The sequence below is a fragment of the Stegodyphus dumicola genome, chromosome X1 (assembly GCF_044657685.1).
Source record: "Stegodyphus dumicola isolate Sdum_Otavi_A_Nest chromosome X1, ASM4465768v1".
NCBI lineage: Eukaryota > Metazoa > Arthropoda > Arachnida > Araneae > Eresidae > Stegodyphus > Stegodyphus dumicola.
Window position 1 is genome coordinate 227,108,333 of NC_140780.1, and position 23,217 is coordinate 227,131,549.

General features: G+C 33.3%; 1 protein-coding gene across 5 annotated transcripts; it reads right to left on the reverse strand.

Annotated features, from left to right (window-relative positions):
* Positions 1 to 531: 531 nt before the first annotated feature.
* Positions 532 to 22,413, reverse strand: LOC118189171 (uncharacterized). Of its 5 annotated transcripts, none has more exons than XM_035359724.2 (7): positions 22,197 to 22,410; positions 21,528 to 21,645; positions 16,710 to 16,765; positions 13,432 to 13,530; positions 9,277 to 9,357; positions 4,836 to 4,895; positions 532 to 807 (listed from the first exon to the last, which is right to left on the reverse strand). In XM_035359724.2, the coding sequence occupies exons 1-7, from the start codon at positions 22,245 to 22,247 to the stop codon at positions 625 to 627; spliced, it is 648 nt and encodes a 215-aa protein (XP_035215615.1). In that variant the 5' UTR covers positions 22,248 to 22,410; the 3' UTR covers positions 532 to 624. The 5 variants fall into 5 exon arrangements, with proteins under 5 accessions (XP_035215615.1, XP_035215614.1, XP_035215616.1 ...); XM_035359723.2 differs by having other exon boundaries at positions 16,710 to 16,792; positions 22,197 to 22,407; XM_035359725.2 differs by lacking the exon at positions 9,277 to 9,357 and having other exon boundaries at positions 16,710 to 16,792; positions 22,197 to 22,413.
* Positions 22,414 to 23,217: the final 804 nt, after the last annotated feature.

The window sequence follows — 23,217 nt, forward strand, 5'->3', positions numbered from 1 at the left end:
AGCAGATTTTTCACATTTTCTGCTCTGAAAAATCTATTGTGTCTATAAATTTATCTTGATAACTGTCTTTCTGTAAATTCACCTAGAGATATTATTAATTACGCCTCCTGTGTACAAGTGGTTTTTCATAGAAAAGCTTAAGTTGCAATATCGTGGCTTATTTTTAATCATTGATTCGGCAATATGAAAATATTTTCTTATTGAATTTTTTTTTAAACTGGGCCGTAAAAATTTTCAAGTCTTAATTTTTTTAAAGCTGGAAAGGAGTCATCGGAATATATATGAATAATGCGTAATCAGACTCAGATAAGATTTATTTCTCAAATTCCGCTTAAACGTTTCTCGATGTATTTCTTTGAGAAGCGTTTAGATTTGAGAAATCCATCAAAGAATGTTAAGATGTTCATTATTTGTAAAACACAATAAACCGTGTTTATGTGAAACTCTTAGATACGGTATACTGACAAAGCACAGTAATCCTTTAGAAAATGAAGAGTTTTGATTTAAGTAATTATCAGCATTGCTTCAATATAGAAGTATTTAAGTTACAATAACTACTTTAATTGTGATAGAATAAAAATACAACATAATTTAAAATATATCTACATCTATAAATTCACTCTTTTATCGCGGAATCGCGGTAGGTTGTCTATCATCATCTTCAAAATGCAGCAAAAGTTGTTCTCTTGAGTCTGTAACAACCATGTTATTAACGGCATGACCAGACTGAGAGCGTGCAAATATTCCTGTTGTGTATGGAGGAGGCAAACCAGCGTCTTCTCTTGTTGACACTTCAACCCTTCCGTTCTGCAATAGAAATGCGTATTTTGATGGTTTTAGGGCAACAATATGTTATGCTGAAAATTAACTAAATGTGAATTGCAAGTATGTTTTACTATTTAAAGTGCTATTAACCTGCTTGAATAAATCTTATATTCCAGGCTTTATATATAATAATGTTGCTTAATTACAAAATTAGACAGCTGGCAAATCATACATATTTCGAAAATGAATATGTTTTTTATTATATCACGTACATCTTTATGAGATTTAAATTCATATCATTGAAACAGACAGACATGGAATACCTTGTCATTACTGAAATGTGTACCATTTATTTCTTAATCTAAAGGCCGAAAATACGTTGCCCTTACATTTTAAGGCAGAGAAAATATATGTAACCATCAAAATTAATAAGTTAAATAAACATATAAACAACACTAGACTGCAATTTTGCCAGAAATTTTTGAAAATGAAAGTAGCCTCCCCCCCCCCAAAAAAAAAAAAAAAAAACGAAAGAAGCACTTGACGTCAGAGATCATGGGATTTTGTGACGTCATAGATACGTGAGTTCAGATGACCTCTAACGTCATCACAAATTCACTCTCCGAGGTTTTCTGTAGGTTTAAATCTCCATTTCTTCTTTTAATTAATTCACAGTTAATTTAGGCTGTTGCTTCTCTGTTAATTTATTTATATCCGTTGTTAGATGATTTTTCACTTTTGCATTACTAACATTGTTCTACTAATTCTTGTTTATTTGTACTAATTGTTGTCGTAACTTGAATTGGCGGTTTATTTTTTATTCTCTTTTTCTTGCTTATTATTAAAGCTTTTCAGTCAATATTCCGTTCTGATTGTTGAACTCATTCCACTTCATCATATTCTAAATGCTGACAGAAGCTACCTTCTTTCACTGTTAAGTTTATTTCTGTTGCTATTTAAAATGAGATAGTTATTTAAATTTTGACCAGATTCTTAATTTCTAAAAGTTTGAATCTTTTTTTTCGGACTGTTATGTGTAAAGTATTCTAATAACTTTTCATTTTAAAATTAATCAAATAGCCAAATAGCATTAGAATAAAATACACTATAGAATAAACACAGTCATCACATTCGGAAAACTAACCGTTTTCAAACATAAAATTTTGTTCATGCTTTAAAGAAGTAATTCACTTCATTAAATTAATTTTAAGCGCCCTCACCTCACATTGATATAACTTGCAACATACTTTAAGCCAAACATTTTAAAAGGTGGCGCTGAATTTTTTCATGTTTCTCATAACTCAGCCTTAATTAATACAGAAGTTATAATCTGATTTATGCTTTGGAATCCTCCTCATAGATGACCAAAATATTAAACAGAGGAATAAATGGAACACACGAAACTGCCAGCTACATATGTTGAAAATTGAGGAGTGCCTATGCACTCATGGGTTACGATATCAGGTTCCGCATTTACCTACTTTTACTTAAGCCTAAATAATTTATTACTTTGTATTATAAATTAATTTTAATAGATACATTATAATAACATATATGAATTTTTAAGATAAACTAAAAAACGTTAAGTAGCAGAAATTTTGCAGAATCGCATAACATAAATTGTATTACGACAAGTTTGTCAAAAGTAGAAATTTGCGATACATCGCGCGATCTGGAAACACTGCTAGGATACATAATTCATTCTTATGGCTAGGACTTCTAGCTGGTATTCAAATAACCAACAGTCTCGCAGGTTCTCAAGTAGACAGAGGTCTAAAGACCATTCAAATACAAGCCTGAAGCCAAGAGTTTCAGGGACTGACTGTTAACATTAACTGTATGCATGTGTTTTTGCAATGTCTTCCGGATAAACGCCTTTAATATGTTCTGAAGTATATGACAACGAGACAAGCCACTAATAATTTGGGTAAAATGAGACAAGCCACTAGAAATTTGAGTAAAATAAATGTACTGTACATCAATGTAGTGTACGGTACATTCATTTTACCCAAATTACTAGCGTATGTAGATTCTGTACTTTCTAAAACAGTCTATAGATTCTGATTGCATATTAAGCTCCGATTCCACTCACTTGCAAACGACTCATGTAATAGAAACAGTAAAATCAGCTTGGTAACCCTGTTTTCTTCATAGCTTTAATCGACAATCGTAAGTGTTCAGATAAAAAGTTAGATTGCTGAACATGATGCTTTGCTATTCATCGCACCAGATCACACTGCATGACATCACTGCAGTCTGTCGCGATGTTAGAACGTTTTGAGAAACAGGTTCCTCAAAGGATGGAGGCAGCTATTTCGAGCAGTCTGAAAATAAAATTAGTATGACGCTGGAAAATCCAAATACAACTACAGATTTCGTTGGTTATCGAAGTTATGGATAACAAGCAATGAAGCTGTTGTGACATGACATTAGCTAAGGCAATCAAAGAATCCTGTTCAAAGAATTTTTCTTTGTAAGGCGCAGTCTTCCTCTATAATGATCATACTTCCTTCTGATAGCTGTCGCCCCATTGTTAGAAAGAGGCACTCCAAATGAATAGGAAAGAGGTAAAAATTAGCAACATTGTTTCTATCATTAATTTTATTTCTCTTTTCAATTTGCTGCTTACAAATTCGAACTATTGTTTCTGCATTGCGGTGCATTTCGGTAGCTGTACTGGCGTACAGAATAGTTGCTTCTTTAAAGGTCTTGCAATGATAAATTCAAAGAATTAGCGAGAAGGTTATCGAACGATTTCTGAACAGTATTTCCTTTTCTTAAACTTTATATTGATTCAGAAAGCTGTATGCAAAGAACCTATTTTTGCTACTATGAAAAAGATATCCATTGTCAGGCGATTGATTAGAAAATGCGAAATGATTAATTCATCTGATTAAAGCTCTTCGACTTGTACAAGTATCTCGATTGGATACATTGTAGAATAGCATTTATTCTGTTAACTAGTGTATTTTACCAAGTTTTCTTGATAATGTTAACGAGTTCTTTCTATGATATCATAAATATGTTTCCACGAAATGCTTTGAAAACAGATTACCGGAAAGCATGTCCATTGGATTCAAATTCACAGGTCCTTGCAAGTATTTCTGCATCATTCATTTAAATTGTAGTTTTATTGTAAAAAAATTTCAGTTAGAGTTTTAGTGTCAATGAAAATACTAAGCATTGTGCAACTCCGTGTGAAACACTTTTCCCTCATACTTTAACTGAATTGTCTTCAAACTGGTATTTTAAGATCTTAAACTCTTTGTTACGAAAATGCTACTAGTAATTTCCCAAAACATTTTCTTCAATGAAATTAGTTAGACTATCAACGTAAAAAAGGATTTTTTTTTCAGTTTTGCTTCGAAAAGAATAATAAGAGTTTCGTAAATAGTTAAATCATAGTTTTTCGTAAGAGGTCATTGAGACTTGAATTTATACATTGCGCATTAAACAAAACTCCGCTTGTGGATAGTAGATGCATGATGAATTCGTGAAGAAGAATACTTTTATTTGTCAGTCAATAATTTTTGAAGCCTAGACCGCTTGGTTTCGTTTTGGTAGATATGGTAAATCATACTAGGGCTATCTGCGTAAGATAAGAGATGTCTTCGTGGAGGACTCTCTAAGGGAAACTGGCTAGTATACACTTTACATGTGGAGAAAACCACGAAAACGCCCATGCAGCTGGCTCCTTCGCCTGGAATCCAACCCAGGACAGAAAGATCAGTAGTCAGCAATTTTACCGCTCGACCGCTGGTGAGCAGCTTAAAATAAAAGAAGTTCTTAAGTAAAAGATCAGACTTCTAGGGTAAAAACTCCTTCTTCTAGCGCAAAAAACAGATTTCTAGGGCAAAAACTCCACAGGTTCCCAAAATTTCTAAAACCTGCGTGACTCAAAGCTAAAATTAGTAGAATAAAAATGTTCTAGCGATTAATATTTAGAACTTCTACCTTCAAGTAGTAATCTATACAGTGAGAAACATTAATGCTTTGAAATATTGCTTGTTTCAATAACTTGGGCAATGTTTAGGGGTAAATTTAATATAACAAAACGTAAGTTTTCTTACCGTTGTTTGAAATTTCACTATATCTGTGTACCTCTTGGACACCATTATAAAGAGAACTGTCTGAAAAATTCAAAGTATATAATTTAATATAAAAAATATTTCCTCCTCTGTTTATATCTATCCTTTAATATAATATTTTAAATAACAAAACGTAGCCAAATTTTAAAAAAGAATTAAAGTTCAAACGTTGTTTGATATCAGCTCAGTCATAACGTGAATCAAACACAATCGTTACAGAAACTTTTATCATTCATCCTAATCGTAGAAAAGACATGAAGTTAAACTTACAGTAACAGGGAAAAAAAACCACTTGAAATTCAATAACTTGTAAGGATCTTAAGTTTTACTAACGTTTATTTTATTTTAAATCTTTACTATCACTTCTTATTTTCTACTTCCGGCCAGAATTAAAAGCTTTAACTTATTTATGTACTTAAGTTGTGGCTTTTTGCTAAGCGAGAGAGGAAGGAGTTAGTAGAAGCAGGTCGCTTGCCTTAGCAGTTTTTACTCGGTTGCTGGTTGCCTTCCAGGCCAGAGGTTTAATCCTCCTGATAATTTTAAACGTATTGTAGTGTTAACAGTTCTCTGTACTACATACGGCTCCCTGTTAATATACGGCTAATCTTCTCGGAGGCCCTTGTTTGTTACTCCAAAGTTAAGTTAGAGTTTAGTTAATATTTTTATATTCTTACGTTCAGACCACAAGTGGTTGGTCTCTATATTTCGAAGTACGGAAATCATTGTAAAGAGTGAAAAATAAAGGGTTTCGTATACCCTTCCTGTGTATCTTGTCTACTTCCCACATTTATTGAACATAGCTTTAGTAAGCTCCCTGTTCCGAGTCAGGTTCTTGAATGTTCCCAAAGCAAGTAAGGAGAAACACTGAACCTGATAAACTGAAATAGTTCAACATTTATTTGGAACTGATTTCATGCATAAAGATGTAGTATATTTCAAACTACAAGCGACGTGGTAGCCCTATTTTGAGAGAACATCTTCTTCACCAGCACATTAATGCACTCACTTTAATTACATAATATAATGTGTAATAAACGCCTTTCATTAAGAAAAGATTTGAAAAACTTATGAAATTAATCTTCCATTTTTATGCACTAACGCTTTTAATTCCGTTTCTCATCGCTCAGAAGCATTTGTAACCCTTACTTTCCAAACAATATTTTCTCTTTTTATAACATTTTCGTGAAAAAAAACCATCAGGTTTTCGTTTGTTAATTTTACCGAACAATAGATTTGATTATAAATATTTCTTAAAAAGGGAGCCTAGGCCGTTTATCTAAGAAAATTCGGCTCTTTTCATTTAGAATCAAGTTCTGTGAGAAGAAAAGATGCAGTCTGGATACTAAACAAATATGCAGCAACGACGCTAACGATATATTACCTAATTTCTGCACACGGATTCAATAACTAAATTTCCATCTTTATTTCAACAGTTTTACTACCACTGAATTAATCTTAAAGAAATGTATAGAAGTTTAAATAATTTATGTAATAAGAATCATTCGAGTCTTAAATTTAGAATTAAAGTCTCAAATTTAGAATGCGAAACGTTTAACTTTGATATTAAATACATTAAAATATGATGTTCCGTTCACATAAAACATAGCATTTGAATATGAATAAAGCAATTTATTTTAAAATGCCACATAAAACAATTTTAAGATTGCCTGAACTACAACAGACTTTTCCAAAAGAATATAAAAAATTTTGAGTGGTATTAAAAAAATTACTATAAAAAATTTTGAGTGGTATTAAAAAAATTACTGCAGCAATTTTTACAAAACGTGGAACTATGGCGCAATTTGAGTCGTAGAATTGAAATATGGAAAAAAATAGGTATACCATTTCAGAAAAAATCGATTTTGTGTTAAAATACATATATTACAACAAAGCTATATGTAAGATATACTGTACAACAATATACATACTGTACAACAATATATATACTGTACAACAATATACTATACGACATATACTATACAACAATATATATATATATTGAAAATGACATTGAAAATGCTGCACTAAGAAGTGGCCAAAAAGTGATGAAACTCGGCAAACAAAGAAACAGCAACGAAGAAGTTCGCAGAACAATAAATGTTATTCGAACAATAAATATTCTTTATTTCGAAATGATATCGATAATACAGAGAGAGAAAGAACAGCGTCGGCGGGTCAGTAGGTTGTAGGGCACCTTGGACGGCGACACACGAAGCAACAGCTCTAGGTACAGAATCAGGGAGACTACGGATGGGTTCCTTGAGGAATGGCTCTCCATTCTCTGTCAACCATTTGCGCACTTCGACTTCTGAACGCGGCAACTGCAGGGTCTGCAAATGGCATACAATCACATCCCAAATGTATTCGATTGGTGAGAGATCAGGGAATAACGGTGGCCAGTGAAGCATATGTACACCTTGCAAAGCACGTTGGCTGATGCGAGCAGTGTCTGGTCCGGCGTTATCCTGCTGATAAAGGATATTGGGCACTCTTTGAAAGTAGGAGAGTGTCACCGGCCGCAGCACATCATCCACGTACCGTTGGGCCGTCATGGTGCCCTGAATACGAACTAGAGGTGACCTGGAATCGTACACAGTTGCGCTCCAAACCATGATGCGTCGTTATAGCGCGGTGGGGCTCTCCACAATTGCTGCCGGATTTGGCCTGTCTTCACATCGACGTCACACTCGTATGCAGCGACTACCATTGTGAAAACAGAAGAGTGACGACCCTGTGCCATTCCTTTGTCCACATCGTTGGCATCTATGATGTAGGGTCAATGGCAGAGCCCAGCACGTTGGCATCTATGATGTAGGGTCAATGGCAGTCTTCTTAACGGACGCCACGCGTGCAGTCCATTAGCCAACAATCTATGGCAAATGGTTCTGATCGACATGGGAACATTCAGGATGTTTTGAACAGGATTCAGAATGGAGGTAGAAGTCGCTTGCAGGTGCGTCATTGCTTTTCGGCGGATACGTCTATCCACGCGAGCTGGCTTCCCTCTGGCTACACAGGCACTCCTCGAACTTACCACATTTCCTTATTCCGAGCATTGTCGCCTCAGCCGGAGCACTGTGGACGCGTCCAGGTGTGTGTCAGCTAAGATTTGCCATATGAACCAACCTGCTTTTCTGAGTCCGATCACCATGCCCCTCGTAAAATCGTCCGTCTACTGGAACTGCCTTCGTTGACGAGGGCCTGGCATTCTCTGCTATTACACGAGTCTTCTGAGACAAGAACAAGTTTTTTACGATGATTTCAGTAGTAGAATTAACGGCACGAAAATTGAACATTCTGCATCTTCTTTCCCTTATATTATATATCTTCTTCAACTTGCGCTGGAGAGCTGCATATCATTTGCATAAATCTGTGTTTACCATGAAATTTGCATAATTTTCGGGCCATTCCTTCTTAGTGTTGCATTTTTAGTGTCGGGTAGTGTATATACAATACACTAAATTCTGTTTCATTTGTAATGGGATCCAGAAAGTAATCACACTTTCTGTCTGTAAATTCATTTTAAGTCTAGGTTCATTCAAGACTTCAATTAACTGTTCTCTTTCATTCAATGATAGTTTGTTATTTTCAGTTTCGCAATGGAAAGGATCACGAATCCATGAAAATTCGTTGTATTTACGATATGGAAAGCAAGTTTCAAAATGGGACTTCAGAGTTTCGAAATGCGATCATATTTCATTGCAAAATTTCGTTCTAATAATATCATTTTATACTAAAAATATTCTACAGTTGGAAATTTTGGAAAAGTTTGGAAAGTTTCTTTTCTTATGGGCATTGAGCACATTCAAAGATAGATATTTAGTTCATTTAGTTTTGGCAGTTAAACTTAAAGACAAACCAGTGTACAAGGTACTTAGGTAACTTGTGATAAATTTCATAAAATGTCCGTCTTGGGAGAGTAGGCGACTGATGATTGGTATGAACCACCTACTTCGTGAACCACCTACGATCCACATACCACATTGAGAAACACTGATCCAGACGATAGTCGGTCTTATTACGCGTTATATAAAGTTCTTTTTATCTTATCTATATCCTGACTTTGATATAACTATAATCACTATGTGTATATAAGTCGGCGCAGAAGACCTAAAAGCTGGTAGGTAAGATTTTTGACAAAATCATAACTGGATAAGATAGCATAATTTTTAAAACAGTATTCTAAAACGAATGTAAATTTTATTGATATCATTAAACTTCTGAATTAGAGATATAGATATTTAAACTGTTATAGGTTCTTTTCCGTTAAAGGGAGACCAGCGTGAGTGTGGGACACACACAATCCAACTGGTGTTTCTTTGACAGAAAAGTACTATTTGATATTATGGCTTTTCCAATGTTGCTTAAATAATATCACATTCTATCTAATATCATAAATTTTAAAATATTCAAAAACGCATACATTTATTGTCGGCCAGAAAAAGAACACTCCTGAAAAGACAACGGCCAAATGGAAATAAGTGGGGTTCGCTAGGAGATTATCCTGAAACAAAAATAAAGAGAAATTAATAAGTGCCCATATAAAACCAAAAGGAAAAATCCCTTCATTTCTAGAAAATGCTTTGAAGAAAACACATGCATCACTTTTTTCTCGTACATGCTGAATATATATAGCCAGGAATATGAGAAAACAAATTTGAAGGTATCTGTTTAACAGTCGGTTAAAATATTTTAAATGAAAATACTATTAAATATTTGAAATAATTAAATCTTCTTCACCCTGAAATTCCTTGAAATTTATTTTCCAATATCGTCGAATTTTATCTGCTTATAATTTATTTCGTGCATGAAGATTTAATAATAGTTATCAAACTTCTCTCTATGCACCCAAATATAATTTATTCTTTGAAGTTTTAGTTGTCCTTAGAAATATGTAGACTTTTCCTCAGACCACGTCTCTGTTCTTTTAAGCATCGATTTCTGCTTAAATGTATGAGTCACAAGGACAACTATTTAATAGTGGAAAGGCAGTGTTCTGAACTTCGTTTCATCATAAATCGAGCCCAAATATTAGCACTGATATGAGTGTTCGCAGTATTTTCAAATTTGTGAAGTTTTGGAAACATTAAATGAACTCAAAAACCATCCACGATTTGAAAGTTGGGATAATACGAGATTTATTTCTAGCTATTAGTATGGTGAAACTAATTTTTGACTGAAAAGAAAATGAACCAAAACTTTTAGCTCAAATATGGTCAGTGCAGCTGACAAATTAAACATATTCATAATTTAAAACTAAATACGCCTCTATCAGTTTGTCAATTCAAAGAAACAGGTGACAGGTGACGGAGGACGAGGACGCCTGGTGTTTAACAGGGGTAAGCAGACATATGTCCCACACCTTCCACTATCCAGATGCAACAACTCCCTGGAGCCGCACAAGGCCGCACCGGGAGCTTATTGATATTCCATTCAGATTAAACATGGCCATACAAGAGCGATATTGTGCTACATTGAAATTTGATGTACATTTGTGGGTGGGGCAGTCTTGTTTGTACATTAAACAGAGCATAAACACACATGCAATGTGAAAATAAATAAATAAATAAAAGGAAACATATAGAATTCAAAGAAACATATAGCTGGCGCTCTCCGAAAACCATCGCCGTAGACGGCTGCAAGTGGCTTGCCGTCAGTGTACTAGAAGGACGCCAGTGGCGTGCAGTCAGTGGACTAGTTTAAAACACAAAGAATTTGAAATGCGCTAAAGCGAAAAATCACTTTCTGCTTTCCTTCTGCAAATCCATACAAGCGCAATTAAACTGCATATATAAAACGCGTAACATTAGCGTTTGGGATGCGTAAATATCCGTCATTCTATTATTTCCTCTCTTTTAAATAAAATTAATTGGAAATTATTTTGATTATTATAATATTCCCTATTTTAAATAAAAATAATTTTAATATTGATCTGATGTTTTAAACAAAGGTAATTTAACCTTCAATACTATTATGTTTAATTAAGCTTAACTTTTACTTTGCTTACGAAATAGACTATTTGCGTAACGTACTGAAATATTTTATTTAAAAATAAATTACTGTTTTGCTTTTCTCGAGAAAGAGCTCTAAAATTAGACGCATATACATTCATATCACAAAATTTGCATTGTTGTTCTTATCTCTACCGAAGCCACCTTAACTTTGATCACGTGCCTATTGTTTCAATTTGATCTTAGTACATAAATATTTTTAAAAAAAAGATTGAGTAGAGTAATCATAACATCCATTCATTTTAAATTTCTTAGAAAGCCTAAGACTTACATAGATGAACCACAAAGAGAAAGTAAAACAAATGGAAGAAAGCGTTTCTTGAACAGCGGGGAATATCGTATATGATTCAATAATCACACGTTTAAAGTATGAATAAAGTAGGCGCTATTCCGTATAATGCAATTCATTTTTTTACTTTTTTGGGGGAGAGATGAGAAAGACCGTATTAAGTTTACTCGTATGTAAAGAAAAATAGTGAATAGAGCTGTCATATTTGCTTCTTGAAAATTATACTAGAAATGTAAGCTTCATGTCCTCTATGAACAAGGTCGATTTTTGAAACTAATAACTTAACAGGGAACACTGTTATTAAAGAACGCTTAAACAAGTTAATTCCTTGCATAGCACTACACAAATAGATTTAAATATATTATTACGATTATTAACAAAACATTTTCCTGTAACACAGAGCAACTGCGTCATATGTATCAGTTCTGCTTAGTACTCACAGTATTCCCAAGCCACTGGAAAGTAGCTTGGGAATCACCACTAATCAGCGTCTGCTAAATTCAGTTTCAAAACCCTTTATGTATGCTATCATTTAGAAAGCCTCTGCTATTACATTTATACACAAATAACCCAAAATTATTTAAAGCATATTTTTTCAGCTCATTAAGGTGTTACGGTCAAGGAAAAGATTCCAAATATTTTTCTTTATAAAATTTCTACTAAACATTAAGTTGTACTCTTCAATATCAAAATATAAAGTGGTTTGCTTTGAAAAAAGAAACACCTTGATGATTGTTTTGAGTTAGTTTGCTTCAAATATTTCCAAGACTTTTCCTAATTACAAGTTGATTATAGTCTGTCTTTTAGGACTTTTGTCTCTAATGCTAAGTTTAAACATTGGAAAAGCTTGAATAAAATCACCTAAATATTTTAGAAAATTTTTTGTAATTAGACTTTCCTATAGTATGTAACTACCTCATTTCATTGGGAATTTTTCGTATATTTCAGGCTTCAGTTTTAAGGGCAAAATATCTATCAAAGATAACGTTGACGAAAGTATCTAGTTTGAGGTTTATATATTTATTTTAATTGATAGTTCATTTTTAGTTTAAAAAAACTTTCCTATTACTCTCTTTTCACCCACACTTTTCATGCCAGAATGTAAATGAGATAGCGAGAGTTCATTGGAATTAAGGTAGAATAAAGTGCTATTTAAGCAAGAGTTTCGGAAGTTAGTTTCAGAGTGTGTTTGCCTATTCAAGGCCATGTTGTGCTGTGATTATTAACGACTTGCGTTAGTGGCGTTGAGTGTTTCAACCAGGTTTGTCTCGCCGGTTTACTACAAACCAGAGCTCTTCCTGCTTAACGACTTGTGTTAGCGGCGTTGAGTGTTCCAGCCATTAGGTTTGTCTCATCGATTTACTATAAACCAGAGCTCTTCCTGCGTGTTAAAGTATTCTTCAAAAAAGTATTTGTTATGTTATTCTGTTAAGCCAGAAGTGAATGGCTTCTTGTATGCTGGGTTATTATTAATTTTATGTTTGAATAAAATGGTCTTACAGTCCCTGTATACACTCTTCTTCTGATTTTTGTTTTATTTCACAAGGCTAGAAGATAATTCTTCAAGACTCCTTTTAAAAGTTTATGATCCCAAACAGACATATACTTTACATAGTTTTTTTTTTTTTTTTTTTTTTTTTTTTTTTTTTCAATTATAGCTATAGATTAGATAAATGACTTATCAAAAGAAATTTTGCGTACTTTTTCAGGTTAAATGTTAAACTCTTTCGGTTTCATTTGCTCAGAAGAATCGTGAATGAGACCTTTTTTTTTCAACCGCATACGTTAATTATCAAAGAATACAGGTTTTAGCAGGAGACATTTATAAAGTATTTAGAAGCATTCTCATTCGTGTAAAAAATTAATAATGTTTCTTGATTAAAACAATGTTTACAAAATAATTGTGAAATATAAAAAAGAAGAAAACATGATAACAACAAAAGTTTACTTCGTTTAAAGTAGCTTAAGAACATGCTTATATGCTTATGCTTTTAGTTTATTAAATTTATTAAGGTTTCTTATAAATAGTTAACTATTTCATTTGAATTATTTACACAGTGTTTCTTTCCTAGTATCATAGCATTTCCTTCTACGAATGTAAGCTAAAAGCGCAGATGCTTTTATTTTATTAAATTTAATTAAGATTTATCATAAATGTATAACTATTTAATTGAATTTATTAGATTGATATGAGATAAATATGTAAAACAATTTCACAAATTTGCTTAATTTTAAAGACTCCTGTGGGGAATGCGGAACTGTTTGAAAAGCAACTCACCCCGTACACATAGAAGAAATATATTCCAAGTAAAACATTCACCAGAGATTTGACATTGATCAGAATACACCATGCACCTATCCAAGAAGTCTTCATAGTCTAGATAAGAAATCATACAATTTCATTACATAACGCACGCGTAAATTTGAGGCCTTAAATCAACAGATTCTGTAAATTAAATAGCAATAAAGAATAATCGTTAGAATCAAATTAAGCTTTTGATGCAAGAAACAAATGCGCAGAAAGCTTGCGTAAAATTCATAATAGTATATTACACTCATGTCCATAAATTAAGGATAATGCCAGCTCTGGCAAATAAAGGCTCAGAATCAAAAACGTGACTTATTCATAAAGCACATTTATTAAACAAAAGACAAAGAACAAAAAAGATGGTGTATGTATGATACCATTCATAAAAACTATGATTTTTGCTCCCAGGAACAATTACAAAAAATATCTCCTTTACAAAACCTTAAAATTGCATGGTTGTTATGATGGTCAATACATTGTATGTCTCCAAGACGATAACATACAGTACGTAAAAGGCCTAGGCATTCTCAGTACGAAATTATCGAGCTGATCTTGGAGAAGATTACTCCACTCAACAAGCATTGCTCACCGAAGTTCCGGTACGCTGGTAGGAGATGCTTGATAGGCTGCAATTCTTCAGCTAAACATGTCCCACACATGCTGTATCGGATACAAGTCAGGTGAGAATGCTGGTCATTCCATACAGGTGATATCCTCAGACTGAAGGCATTCCTTTACAATGCTTGCACGGTGAGGACGGGTATTATCATTCATAAACACAAGTTCTTCGCCCATCGCACCCCTAAACAAACGTACATGCTGTTCCAGAATGATGTCCCGATAAATTTGGCCTGCATGGTTCTGATCTAAACATGTAGATCTGTTCTGGAGCCCAGTATAAACCACACCCCTAACGAGCAATCCTGCACCACCGTAACGGTGTCGTTCAATGATGTTTTAGTGGTAGCGGGTACCTGGAGTTCTCCATATGAACGTCCGACGTGAATCAGACTGCAAGCTAAACCTGGACTCCTCGGAAAACATCACACATGCCCACTGTGACGATGTCCACATTGCATGTTCTCTATTCGAGGCTAACCGCTGGTGACAGTGAGATGCCGAGAGAGGAACACATCTGACAGGCCTGCGAGCATATAGACCAATCTATCCCAAACGTCTATACACGGTTTGCCTAGAAACTGTCGTACTCGTGGCTGAAGATAACAGGTCTGATGCTGTGCTCCGTCTGCTTCTTTTATCAGTTGCTGCCAAATACCGGTCGTCGTTCTGCGTTGCAACTCGCGGGAGACTTTTACTGTAATGTCTACTGATATTTACATCATTTTGGAATCGCTGCCAAAGCTTAGAGATGACACTTTGGGCTATTCTAAGTTCCTCGTATAATTTCATCTGAGTACGCCCACATCCCTGGCAGCCGATATTTCTACACGTCTTCTGTGTCATAGCTATTCGGTAGTGGCACTGAGCGGCTTATAGAATGCTTGTGAACAATTTTACTTCTTTGCTACCATTCCTTATATACACTTCTCTTACACTCTCGTCATTGTAACATACTATCGGCGTCATCTGATGGCTTTCTTTAATTTGCATATTATTCTTGAAGATGTGTGCAATAATTCTACAGGTGAAATTCTTACTTTAGAGATCAATTTGCAGGTGATTCTGAATTATTCCTAATTTACGGACATAAGTGTACTTTGTTTAAAAATTAAATAATTCTAAAATATTGCTGCTAATGCCATGTTATACATAAAATTTTAAAAAATAGAAAATTGCATTATCTCTGTGTCGAAGACATAATTACTTAATATGATTGTAAACTGTTCTACCAGAATTGCACATTTAACAGCGTCTTACTAGCTACTAACTAAAGCATCAATTAAGTCTTGCTGGTATATTAAATGCCATTCTTTTAATAGGCAGAACTGAAATCAGGAAGTTTGGGAAATGGAGCTGACGGTTCGTAGACATGCTAAGTAAGACTGAAGTTAAACAAAATATTAATCAGTCCTTTCGAATAACAGCCTTAATTTGAAGGAACTGAGCTGCCATAGCAGCTGAAGGAACTTCGAGTACCGTCACCCATGAACAAAAATCTATGCCCACAGTATTATAAACTGGGTGTGAAAATCCCCAACAATAAATCTATACGTAGCCTCTGCCACAAGTAGGCAGCTTAATGTTGCCATCCCTCAAAATTCCTCCCAAGAAAAAAATGTCAGCGTGAAAACAGTCTCCTTAATGAATCTGGAATGAGCTTTTATGTATACGACGTTCTCTTTGTATGGAAATGCATCCCGAATCGCTATCTAAACTGGGCGTGATTCTTCAGTGACTAGTCAAGACTAGTCATTTTGGCCGCATTGACGCGAAAAGATGACACTGTTTTAAACTCTGTCCTGTGTGAAAAACCAACAACAATCATAAATCCCTTTGAAAAACTTTCTTTAGATTCATTGAACAATGTTCTAAGATGCTTTTCTTCTCTTTGATGATAATAAATGCATCTCCTTTTATTGTGGTTATTTAAATATACCTAAGATTCATCTATCGTGACAATATTTTTCCATTTTTGTTCGAATAATTGTTTCCCATAGGGAATTTTGCACCACGTTCTGTTTTCGGTGATATGCAGTGGAGAAATACGATGCACATAAAAATGTTTTCGAATTTTTAAGATTCAAATCAACATTAATCACTTTATTTGCAGTTGATACTAAGAATTTTAATGATTATTCAACTGTCCTTTGACTTCGAATTATTTTCTTTTAACATTAAAGGTCTTACTTTTGCAACATTCGAAACACGACGTTTTTTCCTTGGATATGTATTCTGAACAATTTTCTCCTTGAAGCCAAACTTTGAATTTTTTCCCTTTCTTATTGATAATATTATCTATCATTGCTTTAGATACCGAAACATCATGGATTTCACAGCATTGTTTTATAACTAAATACAAATAATTTTCTTCGGAAAGAGCACAAACATAGCAATTCGTCCATTGCTTCTTTAAAAGCGTCATTTTGCATAAAACAAAATTGTGAAACAGCGTATGGTAATTTACATTTCCAAAAATATAGTTGCAGTTAAAAAACATTTTTCGTAAAATTAATATAGAAAAGACATGTATTCCAAATAAGCATTTTATTTTAAAAAGTTGTAAATAAAAGTAAATTAGACATGAAAAACATTTTCCTTTCTAAACCAAAAATTATTGTTATACTTACAGAATTCGCTTTCAGCATTAAACATGAAAATACCAGCAACTGTACGTTGAGGATGGCTAGAAGCAGAGTTATTCCATATATTGCTAAAACATTAGTAATAAAAATTAAGTGGTGTATAAAATATTCAAAGAAACTGAAAGAGGTTTATATATACAGCTGCTTGCAAAAGTATAAGGAAAATCGATTACTCATACCTTACGTCACAGAGGAAATTTTTAAATAACTAATCCTAGAATTTTATTAGAGACTTTCAACGATATCTTTCTAAAACTATCTTCAAAAATTATCAGGCTTAAAATACCTTGTTAATACACTAACTTTGTGATAATAATAAGTTGATTTTAATTAAGGCAAAGCATACACCGACTGTCTGCAAGTTAAAAACACCTCGTAGAGAATTTATTAACAGAAATTGGTTTCTATTCACGTTTCACATGAAGAAAACTAGGAAAATATCCATACAATCAGTCCATTCGTTGGGATTTAAACCTAGGTTAAACTATCAAGTTTCCAGCAATATTATCCACTCGGCTAGTGCGGAGCTCTTAGTATCGATGTTTTTCAAGGATGTTATCAGAACCATTATATACGTCTGCCTCCCTACAGAATGTAACAAGATAATTGAATCTAGAATCACTTTAAAATAACAACCTAAAATCTACAGTAGAAACAGCTTGTCTCCAATCAGCGGTGTTCCAATTATAAGGTATTTTCAGCATTTTAACTAAATATTTTCCGAGCCTGACTCTTTTGGAAGCATACTGGTAGAAGCCTTTTTTATGGAGTCTTTCACACACGGTTCATGGAGATATTCGAGATTCTCTAACTATACCAAATACTTTTACAATTAATGAAGGAGTCATTCGTGCTTTTATTTCGGGTATTATATCCAATAAATGGTCATGAGAAACAGTTGTGATGTCTTCTGATCTGCGCATACAGATATATCGTCTGCGTCTCTAAACCATTCCAGAGTCTGAAAAGGCTACTGTAGCTTATTTTTTATCTCCACTTACCTGTACTAGTTTTTGTCCAGCCTCTACATTCTAGATAGAACATAATTTTTAAATCAGTTAGATGTTTTTCACTGACATATTTTAGTACTCCCACCTGAGCTTTACGTTCTAATAGTCTTAGAATCCTTTCAATCAAGATTTAAGCAACGGTTGACGTATTCGTTCGACACAATAGGGAGCATAGGTGAAGCAATCTGCATAGTGTTTTGAAGCGAGGGCAAATCCTTTTTTGAGTATTCGACGGCATTAACATTCTACTTCCTATTTCTCAAATTTCAATTGGAATTCGTCCAATTTTAAACTCATTTTATGATCCTTCTTTTAATTTTTCCCACCAGAGCTCTGTAAAGTAATTAATGCCTTTTCCTATTTTACTAATATGTAATCCCTAATGAATCTTTGAGAACGAAAAAAAAAACTGACTCTAGTAAGTTTAGAGATTGATTCTGAATTAAAACTTTTCTCTAAAAATTCGTGCAACAGTTATTTTGTAAATAATATCACAATTTTAAGTACTTAGGACCATTTTCGACAATTTCGTCAAACAGTGCAATTTAGATCCAATAACTAGCACTCGTGACGTCACAACGCACATAAAATCTTATCTCTAGTTTTGTATAAACCTGATTAATCCTGGAGAAGTCAACTTAATTTTTGTACAGAAGAATGTAAGCTATGCTATTTCTCTATTTTTCTCTTGCATTTTGAAAATATGATTAAAATTTGGGTCCTGCATTCTACATAGTAAAAGGCAGTGGAACATTTTCAAGGTTAAATTATTTGAGTATGAGAAAGGCTATCTGTTTAAAAGAGGATTCCTTCGTGGAGGAATTTCTAAGGTAAACTAGATCGTGTTTAAGATACACAGGGAGAAAGCCCGGAAAATCAATTACGTATCCCCTTCGCTGTGGATCAAACCTGGGTCAAACTCTCAGCATTCAGCAGTCTTTAACCATTCAGCCACTCATGACGCTGGAGCATTTTTAAATGTCGAGGGTCTGGCTATACGGTGCGCATACTCAAAGCAGTGGAAGATTATGGAGTTTAGGCCAATAGCGCAGTAAAGACACTTCAGAATCGCGCAACGTTACTTAGATTCGTTTCTAAGTTTGAATTTGTATAACGCCGAGTTCATGAAAGTGTAACTTAAACTCTGTTGGGGATTTTTGGCAGTCGGAACGACTGTCGCTAGTTTTTAATGAATTTGTCAGAAAATTTGGAAACTTGAACTCATATTTATTTCGGCTTTAATATGCCATTTTTCTAAATTGTATCTATTGATTAGCTAATTAAATTAAGAGCTGTTTCTGATTAGCAAAACTAAATAACGAGTGATTTGTTCCTTTAAATTTCCGTAGTAATGGTTGGTGCAGTTTTGGTAACATCTTGCCACCTATTATGATTAACGGGAAGCTATGTAAGCACCCAACTAGAAAATAAGTTACTACGAATTCTATGCGTGCAAGGAAAAAAAAACCTATGGCAATTATTAATCTCGAATTATAAAGTTGAAAGAAGAAAAAAAGAATATGTATTATATTTTTTTAGATGCAATGGTTTTGCAACAGCTGATTCCACATTATTTAACGTTTAACTTAACATGCATTCTTGAATCACAGATAATTGCTTCTTAATTAAAGTATTCTGTAAAATATTTAAAGGAAAATTTAATCGCGTAACTGGAAATTCCTAAATTTTACAAGGATATTTAAATATCGCAGTCTTTTAATTTTTTATTCTCGCCTTTTCTCTAATTATATACATCAATCTACTGATGTAGAAATTCATAATAGTAAAAGATAGCCGCTTTTAATGTATAAATAATCCAACTCCCTTCCGAAAGTACGTTAAATATAGAAATTTTACAGTCAATGGCGAACATTCTAACGAATTTTATAAACAATGTAGGACTTTTTTCCCGAAAGTTTAAAATCCCATGATATCTGGAAAACAGCGCCATATTGCCAAATATAATTTTATTTGTATATTTTCAACTTCATATTCACATTTATTTAACAATTATTTTTTAAATATTATGTACTTCTAAATAAGTAACACGTTTGCTTTAATTTCAATGTTTTATCGAAAACCCTGTCTCAATTTTTTAATATAATTGCGATCTATGTTTATACAAACTTCAACCAATTTGGAAGACAAACACAGTTGATTCTACTCGCTCAGAAATAGAGCAGTAAACTTAATTAATTGGTAAATTCCTTTATTTATAAAAAATATAAAAAAGTGGAATAACGTTTTCATTCGCTAAAGATGAACTTTATCTGAGGATTCTCGACACGCTTTAAAAATTCTTTTTTCGATAACTTTATCTAACAAGCATATTGCATTCAATCCTTTGAATTTTATTGTGATCAAGTTTTTTATTCATGTTACTTTACACATATACAACTAAATGCAAAATTCTGTCAGGTTTTTCATAAATGTTTTTATTTCTGCAATGTGCAAATACCTTAATCCTGCAGGTGAAGAATCATTATCCACCACCTTTTATTTCAGGCGCCACTGTAGAGACATTACGTAGTTTGTATACGGGAGACGTGAAAAAGGAAAAAGAAGCAATGCCCTCGCCGGGACTCGAACCTGGAGCTCCCAAATACGCGCCGAGTGTGCTAACCATTACACCACGAAGGCATGCTGGAAAGAGGTAGAAAATAGTAAATTCACAGACGCTTAATCAAATAATTTACCACAAATAAAACAAGGCCTCTATCATAGATCGCAGAATTATAAAGAATAAGCTGTAAATTCTGGAGTATTATAAGACAAAATGAAACGAAACGTAGCTTGCAATTTATAGACTTAGGCGAACAAAACTTTTGCATTTTTTATACAATTGGGAGAAAGAACTCTAAACGGTTTTAGATAACAACTGGTCCGAGCTGAAGTGAAATAAATAAAATGCCTGTATATAAATGGAAACTTAAATAATTTAAAATGGAAGCTTCGCAGACAATTACAGAGAGGCAAGTATTGCCTTTTTTTCTTTCCGTATTTGTCGGGCTTATGTTAATGTAGCAGTTTCACGTTAGAATCATCGATAATAGGAAATAATTTCGGAAAATCTCCTAAAAAGAATAAAACAAAAGAAAAACAAATTAGGGTTTTTTAATGGATTTAATACCTGTTTCTTGCCTAAATTACGCGATTTCTTTTTCTCGATGGTCACCCTAACACCGCCTATTTCAGGGTGAGGTTCGTCGTCACTTAAATATGATATTTGGGCACGCTGGATCGGATGTGGACCCGTTTATTTACAGGAACCACTGAACCAGTCTTGACTTGATTGCTTTCCTTTGGATCCCTTAAAAGCTCCAGTATACGACATCCCTCGTAGATACTGCAGAGGATCTTCTGTCATGCATCTTCATCTGCTGCGTCTGTTTGATATATGCCCGGAATCTTGATGACCATGACTCCATGGTCTGAAGATGTCATGCGTGTGTTGCATGGCTGTAACTTCGAACAACTTCTATGCGTTCTGAGCATTTCCCAAATGTACCTGTTGTTATTAATAAACCGTATTTTATTCACCTGCTCGCTACTCCTTTGTTTCTCCTGTTCTCACCAAACTTTTTTCATATTTCTTTCTCTGTTTAATGATACTTTGAACTTTCAATTTTGTAGAACCCCCTTTTTTTGCAGAGAATGCTTGCGTATAGGTTTTTCATATAACCAAATATAATAATAAAAAAATATAGAAATCATGAATAAATTTGAATTAAGGAAGATTTTTAAAAAAACGCACAATTTACAGTAATATGAATAATTTATAATTAGAACTTACCGAAAGGATTTTCAAGTTCTGAAGTATTAATAGTTGCTAATGTCGATAGCTGAGTTTTATTGAAACTGAAGCTAATTATTATTGGTACATTCCAGCACAGATTAGCAAAACTCTGAAACTGAATATTTAAAACATGAAATATGCATTCACTGAAATAACCATATCAAGTAAAATATGTATTATTAATATATGAGTACACTATAAAATCCTACAATCTGTTTCGGTTAAAATATTTGACATCGTAAACTTTGTAACGTTATTCATTTTACGGGTGGGGGGAGAAATCTTACAAACTTAAAATTCTGAAAAGCTTTTATTTAATTAATGAGCAGGTCAAAGACATTAACACGTATTCATGTTTTACATTCAAAAACACGCATAATTTAAGTAAATAATTTTTATACTTTCCAAAATAAATAAAATACAATTGCTTCTTTACTAGCAGCATTTGTAGAAATATTTTACTTAAGCCTGCTAATATAAATATTTAAATAATAGTAAACGATATATAGTGCTTTATCTTACTTAAAATGCTAAAATAGCTTACTTAGAAAGCTAAAATTTATTACGTAAAAAATTAAAATATTTTATTTAAAATACTTATCTTACTTACAAAAACTAAAACAACAACTTTTAAAGCAATCACAGAAACCACCATAAAATACTTACAATAGTGAGAACGCCTGCAACAATAGTAGCTACATAGGGTGTGCAACACATTGTTTTAAGTACTTAAAACACTAGCAAAATTAAAGTGATGCACTCTTGTCTGGGCATTAGGAAAACAAACTACGAAACCTTCATCTTCGAAATATGAAGAAAGAAAGTAGAAACTAATTTTGATATCTGCTCAATACATTTTAGGTTTTTGTACTGTTTAATATTGTAGTGGCAAAAATGTTATCAGATATCATAGCAACTGCCTTTTATCATACAGCATTTATCACGAAACATAGATAAGTCTGATTCCTCATATTTCGTATAGATTGAGTTAAAATACGCAGTGGCTTTCATAAACTAATACTTACATTCGTTATTCATTTATACAGTTGAAAAATGTCCAAGTTAAATTCGATATAGATTCATGACTAAAGAAAATCTATAGTCATTGTTACATTAAAATTTTCAAATACTTTCTTTTAGATACATGAATTTAAGAAAACGTTTTAACAAAACTTTATAGGAAAATGATTTTTTCATCTGAAGCTAATTTGATCAACTATGTTTTATCTTTTATTCAAGTTTTAAGAAAGTATACAAAACAGTGTTTTTTAATTAAAATTATTAAGCATCTACCCTGTATATGATTGGAAAAAGGCCAAACATCAGGAAAACTGTTATGTTTTTCTTTATTAGCAGATACTTTTACATATCCAAGCATTCTTAAACTATTTTTTTTTTCTTTTCTTGTATTCTAATGTTAATCTGGTGTCATTTGAGTTAGCATTTAATGAAATCAAATATGTGAAACTGATACGTTTTCAGAATGTTGGTTAGGAGGTTGTTTAGTACGCTGATTAGATAAAACGGTACTTACGTATTATCCGGTTGAAGTGTAAGTTGACTACCATCAAACCATGAAACTTGGCCGAGATCCTGCCAAAGTGACACCAGTCGTTTTTTTAGAATTCTGAAGGACCGGATGCCTCATCATTTGTAGAGTATTTATTTAATTTTTTTAACCCGGTAT

Bases quoted from the DNA above. Each gene is read 5' to 3' on its own strand.
- LOC118189171 (XM_035359723.2), bottom strand. From the start codon at position 22,247: ATGTGTTGCACACCCTATGTAGCTACTATTGTTGCAGGCGTTCTCACT. The intron at 16,793-21,527 runs GTAAGTTCTAAT...CTAATGTTTTAG, and splicing joins AGAACTTGAAAATCCTTTCG to CAATATATGGAATAACTCTG. The intron at 4,896-9,276 runs GTATGCGTTTTT...TGAATTTTTCAG, and splicing joins TTTTCTGGCCGACAATAAAT to ACAGTTCTCTTTATAATGGT.